At 37.3% G+C, this 8,407-nt stretch overlaps 1 protein-coding gene across 1 annotated transcript; it reads left to right on the top strand.

The window, feature by feature from the left end:
- The first annotated feature begins 705 nt into the window (after window positions 1-705).
- On the top strand, window positions 706-6,363 carry LOC104950804 (LIM/homeobox protein Lhx1-like). Its single transcript, XM_010777379.1, has 5 exons — window positions 706-1,267; window positions 1,965-2,185; window positions 2,677-2,945; window positions 3,740-3,896; window positions 4,782-6,363. Exons 1-5 carry the CDS (start codon window positions 1,098-1,100, stop codon window positions 5,156-5,158), a joined length of 1,194 nt encoding a protein of 397 aa, XP_010775681.1. The 5' UTR covers window positions 706-1,097; the 3' UTR covers window positions 5,159-6,363.
- The last annotated feature ends 2,044 nt before the right edge of the window (window positions 6,364-8,407 follow it).

Below are 8,407 nucleotides of genomic sequence, written 5' to 3'. Positions count from 1 at the left end.
TATTGGAATGAACTTCACTTGGCCCCTTTTTAATGTGTAATGATTTTTTAACTAAACTCTGCTCAGAACGTGAATTTCTTTATTTGAAGTTGTTGTTATTAAAATCTTTAAACACCCTTTTCAAATGAAAATATGTTTTATTATATTCTATTTTTTTTTAAAAGGCTTAAAATATAATTTCCCTGCTGAGTTTTCCACCATATTCGCATGAAAACATTGTTATTCTATATATTTTTCTTTCAAAGGTTTCAAATGTTAGTCCTATATGCTCAGTGTTCACCTTTTCAACACAAACTAATGTATCATATTATAATATACAAATAGCATTTAAAATGTTTGCTCTCTACACGGTTTTACATATGGCACGTATCTGACTGTTTTTATGTATTTTTATTTCATTCAAAAATATATCTGCATTCAAAGTTTTCGCATTTTGGAATTATTTTATTTCAACTTATTTTCTTTATTTTCTTATATATTTTTCTTTCTATATTAAACATTTTACAACTGCATATGTTGATGTATTTTTTTACATAATACTGAGTGCATGTTGTGGAGTGAATTGAAAGCGCCGCTCATAGGTTTCTCCTGCCGGTGACGTCACGGCTCTCTTAATAGGCAATAGGCTGAGCTTTAAGAGGTGCGCTCATTACGGTTTTCTCTCCGACTGAGAGCTCATCACAGGGAAATGGGACACAAATGACAAGGCTTAGCGCACTGATAGCATTTAATTGTTATTTCTCTCTACTTTAGACACCACTCAGGATATATCGCACACTGGGTATAGGCTGCTTTTCTCCCGGTAAATTCGCACACTTCGGATGATCTTGACGGGCCCGCGATGATCTCCAGTCTATCATTTTGTTTATGAAATGCTGTTTTTTCCACCTTTAACCTGTCGTTTGGAGCCGCTCGCTACATTTGGATTGTTGGAACAGAAGAGCTGCATTTAATCTCGCGGATGGTGATGTAATTATTATTCCGATATATTTTGGATACATTGGATTTCTGGGATCATCAAACCTAAGCAAATCGGGGGACGTTGGAGAAAGAAGAGAGTATATATCCCACACACTGAGCTGGAATAACTCCGGACAATGGTTCAGTGTTCCAGCTGTGAAAAGCCTATTCTTGATAGGTTCTTACTCAAAGTTTTGGACAGACCGTGGCACATCAAATGTGTCCAGTGCTGCGAATGCAAATGCACTTTGACAGAGAAGTGTTTTTCACGAGAAGGGAAACTGTATTGTAAGAACGACTTCTTTAGGTAAGCAATGGGTGTGTGGGTTTGGAAAAAACAGGAAAACTAAATGTTGTCAAATATAGTTTCTTTGAGCCCATACAAATAAATACATGTATTTGACAGTCTAGGGAATGAAAATAATTCTTAAATTGTTGAAGGGGCCTGTATTAAAAAATACTGGACCATATTCTGACAAAAGATAGACCGTCTTTGTTTTTACTGTGAGAAAATTGTGTTGTAGTTTATTCATTTATGTATTGGTGGTGTTTTTGTATGTTTTCCTCAAGAATAAATATAGCATTATATACAATCAAAATATGAATATATAAACATCTGAATACAAGTTTATAGATGTGTTGGGAAATATCCCCCTCTGCAGCATTGCAATGCTAACGGAGCTACCCCTTATTGCACGTGCAATAATGAACTTGTAGTCATGACTAGATTATATTACAAACATATTTAATTGCTTTTCATCCACTTTTACTTTAGATGTCAAATGTCTATATTATTAGATATTGGTCATTCATTTCTAAAGTGTATATATATAAGTAGGCCTACAGAAAACAGCAGTTCATGATTTATGTAATAACTCATGTGCTGTTAGTTGTTAGCAATATACAAAAAACGTGTCAAAGGAAAAGTTCTCATCTCCTGCATCTGATCTGAACCTGCCCCCTGGTCCTGACTCTCTCTCTCTCTCTCCCTCCATCTCCAACAGGACATTCGGGACCAAGTGTGACGGGTGCGCCCAGGGGATTTTACCCAGTGATCTAGTCCGCAGGGCCAAGAGCAAAGTGTTTCACCTGAACTGTTTCACCTGTGTGATGTGCCACAAACAGCTGTCCACCGGGGAGGAGCTGTACATCCTGGACGAATTCAAGTTTGTTTGTAAGGAGGACTATCAGAACAACAATGGAAAAGACACCATCCTCCTTTCAGGTGATTATGTTAACCAAGCCATTCGAAAATAGGCATTCATTATGTTTTATGATTATATATATATTTTCGGAATCTGGTTATAAATAAAAGGTAAATTAGGTATTATTATTATTACTATTATTATTAGGAGTAGTAGCAGTATTAACAATATTTTTCATATTATTATAGTCCCTGTTATAAGGCTTTTATTATTATTGTGATTTGTATTATTTGTATTATTATTATTATTTAAAAAAAACGTTTTTTGTCACTATTAAAATTGTTGTTTTTATTATTATGATTATCAGCATATTTCCAATTCTTTATTTCTTTCTCTATTTTTAAGTACAAATATAATTGGTGGATTTTGTCATTTTTTGGCGACATGGTTCCTTAACATTAAAAACACATTTCTGCCACTAAATGAATACTTTTCTAGAGGGTTTTGCTGCTATGATTTAAATTCTCCTGATTATTTTTTTCTAAAGCTCATTATCTTTTCCTCCTTGCAGTCACCACGTGCAGCGACCCGAGCCTGTCTCCGGACTCCCAGGACCCGCAGGACGACGGGAAGGACTCTGAGACGGGACATGTGTCCGATAAAGACAACAACGATAATGACGAAACGAGCGCTGTCGGGAAGCGGCGCGGGCCTCGGACCACCATTAAAGCCAAGCAGCTGGAGATCCTGAAAGCGGCTTTCACGGCCACGCCGAAACCCACCAGACACATCCGGGAGCAGCTGTCCCACGAGACCAACCTTACTATGAGAGTCATCCAGGTAAAAGACAGAAGGGAGAAAATAAATAAGTGTATTTTCTGCACTAAATGAGCTATCTACATCCATTATCGGACACTATTATCGGTCAGTCAGCACTGCAGCATTAAAAGGATACATTGTGCCTTGAGGACTAACACGGCTGAGAATAAAGTCAGGGGTGTAGATTATAATATAATACAAAAAACTCCCTAAAAGCATTTATGGACCGAAAAAGGCTTTTGTTGACACCCTTAGGGAATTATTCCTTGATGCTCTGCTGGTTTTTTGTTTTGTTTTAAGATATTATGGTTTCCAAACCAATTTGATCCATAATCTTTACTCCCCACGCGCTAAAACCGTTAAAAGCAGGACTCACTTAGCACTCATGTCCATGGACATTTTTAAGAAGCTCCCTTGATGAAATTTCCTCGTGGACTGACGCCTCTGTTAATGCATTTGATCGAAATGCGTTAAAAGTACTCATCCCCAGCATTTATTTGTTCGCATATCCTCTCCAACTTCCGACCATCATATTAATATCTGTTATTAACCTCAACCGCATTTTCTATTTTTGTGACAAGAAGTGCAAGGTAATATTGTTGAGATGTACAATGACTTTTTTATCATTTCGATTTGAACTTCGAAATAATACATTTGTACGCACGAATTGTTGCTCTCATTCATCTACGGCCCTACGAGGCAAATATCCGAAATATAGGGCTATGTGTTGTTGTTTTTTTGTGATAAGTATGTTCTTCTCTCTACTGTAAGTCATCCACACAGTGCTCGTTTAACCAAATGTTTTGTCCTAAAAGGTTTGGTTTCAAAACCGGAGGTCCAAGGAGAGGCGGATGAAGCAGCTGAGCTCCCTGGGCGGCCGGAGGCACGTGTTCTTCCGCGGCCAGAGGAGGATGAGGGCGCTGGGAGAGAGGCTGGAAGCAGAGGAGCTTGGACACTTCTCTTATTATGGAGGTAAGCTGCATGATTTCAGCATGACATTTCTTTTAGAATTTGAATTATTTAACATTCAAAAGCTTCATTGTCATATGCTAAATTGTACATGTTGTAGTCATTGAGCATCTTAAATCCTAGGCTCCTTCAATAGTAAATAAGGAGGTAAAATAGTGCCCTAGAGGACACATTTCACTTCATTGTGGTTTAATACTAGCAATCCGCCTATTGCCATTTCTGTGATGTTTGACCTTCTCCCCTACAGTAACAGTTGGATATTGTCAGTGTGTTACTTTTGAAACATAGCATGTTCAGAGTAAATGTTTCCAAGTGATTTCTTGTTGAGTTTTCAGTAAATAAATGAAACACATGCTGTGAAGTCAAAGTCGTACATCTCTAATTTCTCACAATTTCTACACTGCAATAATAAATAATTAAATGTCCTTAGGTTTACATTTTCTATCATCTATAGTTTCTGATGATTTTTTTTACAATTGTTTTTATATTTTCTCCTTTAAATATTGATATATTACATGCACTTATCCAGATATTCACATACTGGTAAATACTATGGCCATGCAGGAATTTTTTGATGCATGTTTTGGGGATGTAGGATTGATAATCTTCTTAATGTGAATTATTCAAGAATCAAAGGTTTTATTACGCTATTCTATGCAAACTAGTTACATCTAGTTGCTGGCAATGAACATCTTAAATCCTAGTCTTCTCCAACAGGGCAACATCAATATACTTAGAAATAAAAGAAATTAGGAAGTGAAATAGTGCCATTATTAATAATGAAATGTGCATCCTTAGGTTTGTTTTGTCCTCTACAGTGTATTAAAAAAAAATCCTTCAAATTCAGATGTGTTCCATCCCTAATCCCGATATTCACATGACTTTCAGATTATCCGGGGGAATACTACGGCCAAGGAGGGAATTACGAGTACTACCAAGGCCCCCCGCCGTCTCATGCTCAGACTCCAGCAGACTTGGGCTTCGTGCCCTCCTCCATCCCCTCCGGCACCCCATTAGGAGGGATGGACCACCACCACCCAGGGCACCACTGTCCTGGAGAGGTGCACTGTTTCTCTGACACGGTATCCCATCATCCCGCGGACTCACCCAGCCCGGAGCCCAACATGCCGGGCTCCATGCACAGCATCTCCAGTGAGATGTGTGGCCCCAGCACGCCCTACACCTCTGTGTCCCTCAGTGACAACGGGTACACCAACCAGCTGTCACAGCCCTCCTCAGAAATGAGCGAAGGCACTGTCTGGTAAACGAAACTCAGATTCTTTGAAGGCAAATCGACACTTTTTTCGTTTAAATGTTATTTATTCATCTATGTATTTATTTATTTACTTGCTTGCGAGCTCTATTTAACTATTTATAAATCTCTATATTTGTATGTCAGTATTGTTTAGCTAATCGATAGATTGTTTTAATGTGAATTTGACTCATTGGTTCATTCACAGTGCTGGGCCTCATTGATCAAGCAATAAACAAACAGATTTATATGCTGCAGAAAGTGTTTTTTCTTATGTTTACAAAACCTTTTCTGCCACATATTTGACACAGTTGTCCTTAAAATGTTAATGTGAAGGTGCATTGCAGCATTTCTTATACGTACTGACAAACAGCTCCATCCGTGAGTTCTTGTGTATTTCAAGATTGTATCTTTTAATAGCAGAATATGATTGTGATGTTCAATACATTCAACCAAATACCTCTCTCAGGATCACGGAGACATTGTTTGTTTCATGTTTATTTATCATGCATTACCTTTTCTTTGTATTAAGTTATTTCATTGCCAGCACATATTTGCCTTCAAAAGGATATCTTTATAAATCTGAACATTTTATATGTAACAGAAAATGATTTGACTTTAGTCCAACGTTATATATGGAATATTTCGACTTCTGTAACAGTCAACTGTTTACTTAAAGCTCCAGTATTCAGGACTTTCGATATCAGTATTGTATAAAACCGATGGACACACAGTTCAATGCAAACAAACCAAACTTTTGTAGCCGTTCTATTTATGTGGTCGCTCACTGTGCTAGTTTGTACTATGTCCTCATTGAAAAAAATACAGAACATGTTAATATATTAATGCACAGCAACATCATGCACCTTCAGTTGTGAGACGCAGCGTCCTCTTTTAATTATCTGAGCGTGCTTGCAGTAAAAACAGTCATTTGCAGCTCAGTTAGCCCAACAGCCTCGACTCACACAGGTTTTAACGGATCAAAATGTCAAATTATTCACATTGATGGTCTCATACACTGCCAGCAGCAGCAATGTTTATTTTATGAGACATACTTGATTGTGCCAATTAAGTTCATGAGACCGATGTTTACGACCATTCACTGTATAATAAAACACATATTGACCATTTTTATTTGTTAATCATTTAGGGAGGGGGGTACTTGTTCTTGATTCTTTAAATGTAAAATGAAATAGATTTTTTGAAGGTGCACTTATTCTTTTGGCATGATCTTTTTTAAATCAGACCAAAATGATGACAGTATTGTAACTTTTCATGATCATTCATCTATTGAATTGGATTAAATCAGTGGCAGTGCATACAGTATATATACAATTACTTGCTTACTTATAATTACCTAACTCTTATTTATGCATCATTAACTGCGTTCAGCGTCATAGGAGATCTCTTTAGGCAACATGTTTGACCAGTTATTTTGAAAATCGATTAACAGTTTAAGTTATTTTGAAAGTGACAATGGCATAACAAGCTGTATTCAACTCAAATATGGAGACTCAGTTTATCATATTAAACTGAATATTTGTAGGTTTGGATTGACAAAGCTGGACATCTTATTTTAGTGTTTGAGCAAACTGGGATGGACATTTTCCAAAATGTGATAAGATATTTTATACTGAATTATTTATCTAGATTAATCTAATTGATGATGAAAAAGTGTGTTAATTACCGCTCCACTTGAAATTGTTGAATTTAGTAGCTACGTTTTTTCTCATATTAAAAAAATGTGCTTGAAACAATTGACTAAAAACGTTTCCATTTGCTAAAACATTGAGTATTTCTCTTTGTAGGAAGAGAGTAGGAATTGCTCAATGGGAAGCCCTGATGTAACAAACTCTGATTTTGCAAACATCTTCACAAGAGGATATGGGATTTAAAAAAATCAAGTAGCTAGCTACTGTTTAAGTGGTTCAGGAATCAGTCCTATAATAAACAATTCAGCATTTGACCACATTTAGTTTCCTCGTCGCCAAGTCAGCGTTTTCTTTAATGTATTTGTGGCTCGAGCTCTGAAATAAGTTCTGTGGTTCACACAAGCTTCAGAAATGTTCACGTTATTTCCTCCGACAAAAATACGTCAGTAAACACCCCAATACTCATGTCTAAAGTGTCATAAAAACCTTGGTTGCTAACAAGTGACTCAATGAGACTAATAAATGTCATCATGCGGATCATTAGTTAACTTTAGCTTAGCGGAAGCACACAGATCTGTTTCTGCTATACTCTGAAATCCAATGAAAAAACTGAATAGCATTTTGTCAAGAGAGCCCTTGTGATGCTATTCTGGGTCGGCCTACAAAAATACTTCATCATGGCACTGCTCTGAAGTCACTGACAGTGTTGGTAAATCCACACGATCAATCCACTAATCAATGGACTTCCAAATCCAGGAGCAATGGGTCAGCATTCTTTTTCGGATCACTCTGCCAATGTTAGTGAGCTGTCGACTTTATGAAGTGGCTGCTGTCTGCTGAGTACTGTAGAGGAAGAGAACACACAACCACAGTTTGATGTACCTGGCGGCCATATCTTAAAATGAATGTGTTTTTCTCTTGAGTTATCCAAATGTTACGGTAATGTTCCTCAAACGGTAAAAGCAGACACAAACGTTCTATTATAAGAGGCATTTAGGTGTTTAATTGGGAAGTTAACAATGCATTTAATATACTGCACTGAAAAAGCTGAAACATTGACTTCAATTAAATGTATTATGTCAACAGATTTCACATACTTGTATTGGGTTAGTTGAAAGCAATAACATTCAGTTTTAGTAGGTTCAACTTAATTGTATTGCTTTCAACTAAACTAATATTTTATGTGACATTTGTTAACATAATACGTTTCGTTCATTTCAGTTTTTTCACTGTGTTCGGGTGAGTTTACTTTATTTGAGAATTGTAAATGATAAGTCACAATGCAACGTATTCGTTGAAGGAGAGGCCGATGACAGGGTGAATATTTTAGAGTCAGGGAAAGGTGAGAGCAGCACAAAGGGGGACAGGACCAACGCAGAATATTGAACCGCCGAGCAGTGAAGCAGGAGGCTGATCAGTGGAGCAGTGGGGAAGGGGGGGGGAGAGGCAAGGAGGGTCACAAACCATAAACTGCGGGAACACATGGATGTGGATGTATTACTCCTCCCTTACATTTCTATAGCGGTGCGTTTATGGGTTCGGTTTGGGTTTGACATCTCATCGCTTTGTCAGAAAATCAAGACTCTGTCGAAGGTTGTGAGTAATGTTGG

The sequence above is a fragment of the Notothenia coriiceps genome, unplaced genomic scaffold, assembly GCF_000735185.1.
Source record: "Notothenia coriiceps isolate Sejong01 unplaced genomic scaffold, NC01 NC01_scaffold00018060, whole genome shotgun sequence".
NCBI classification, from domain to species: Eukaryota; Metazoa; Chordata; class Actinopteri; order Perciformes; family Nototheniidae; genus Notothenia; species Notothenia coriiceps.
The sequence above is the reverse complement of the archived record's forward strand: the minus strand, read 5'-3'. Positions and strand labels throughout refer to the sequence as shown.

What these genes read in the sequence shown, in the direction of transcription:
- LOC104950804 (XM_010777379.1), top strand. Translation starts at nt 1,098, where the DNA reads ATGGTTCAGTGTTCCAGCTGTGAAAAGCCTATTCTTGATAGGTTCTTA. An exon ending in AGACACCATCCTCCTTTCAG is followed by an intron (nt 2,186 to 2,676) that starts GTGATTATGTTA and finishes TCCTCCTTGCAG; the next exon opens with TCACCACGTGCAGCGACCCG. An exon ending in TTACTATGAGAGTCATCCAG is followed by an intron (nt 2,946 to 3,739) that starts GTAAAAGACAGA and finishes TTGTCCTAAAAG; the next exon opens with GTTTGGTTTCAAAACCGGAG.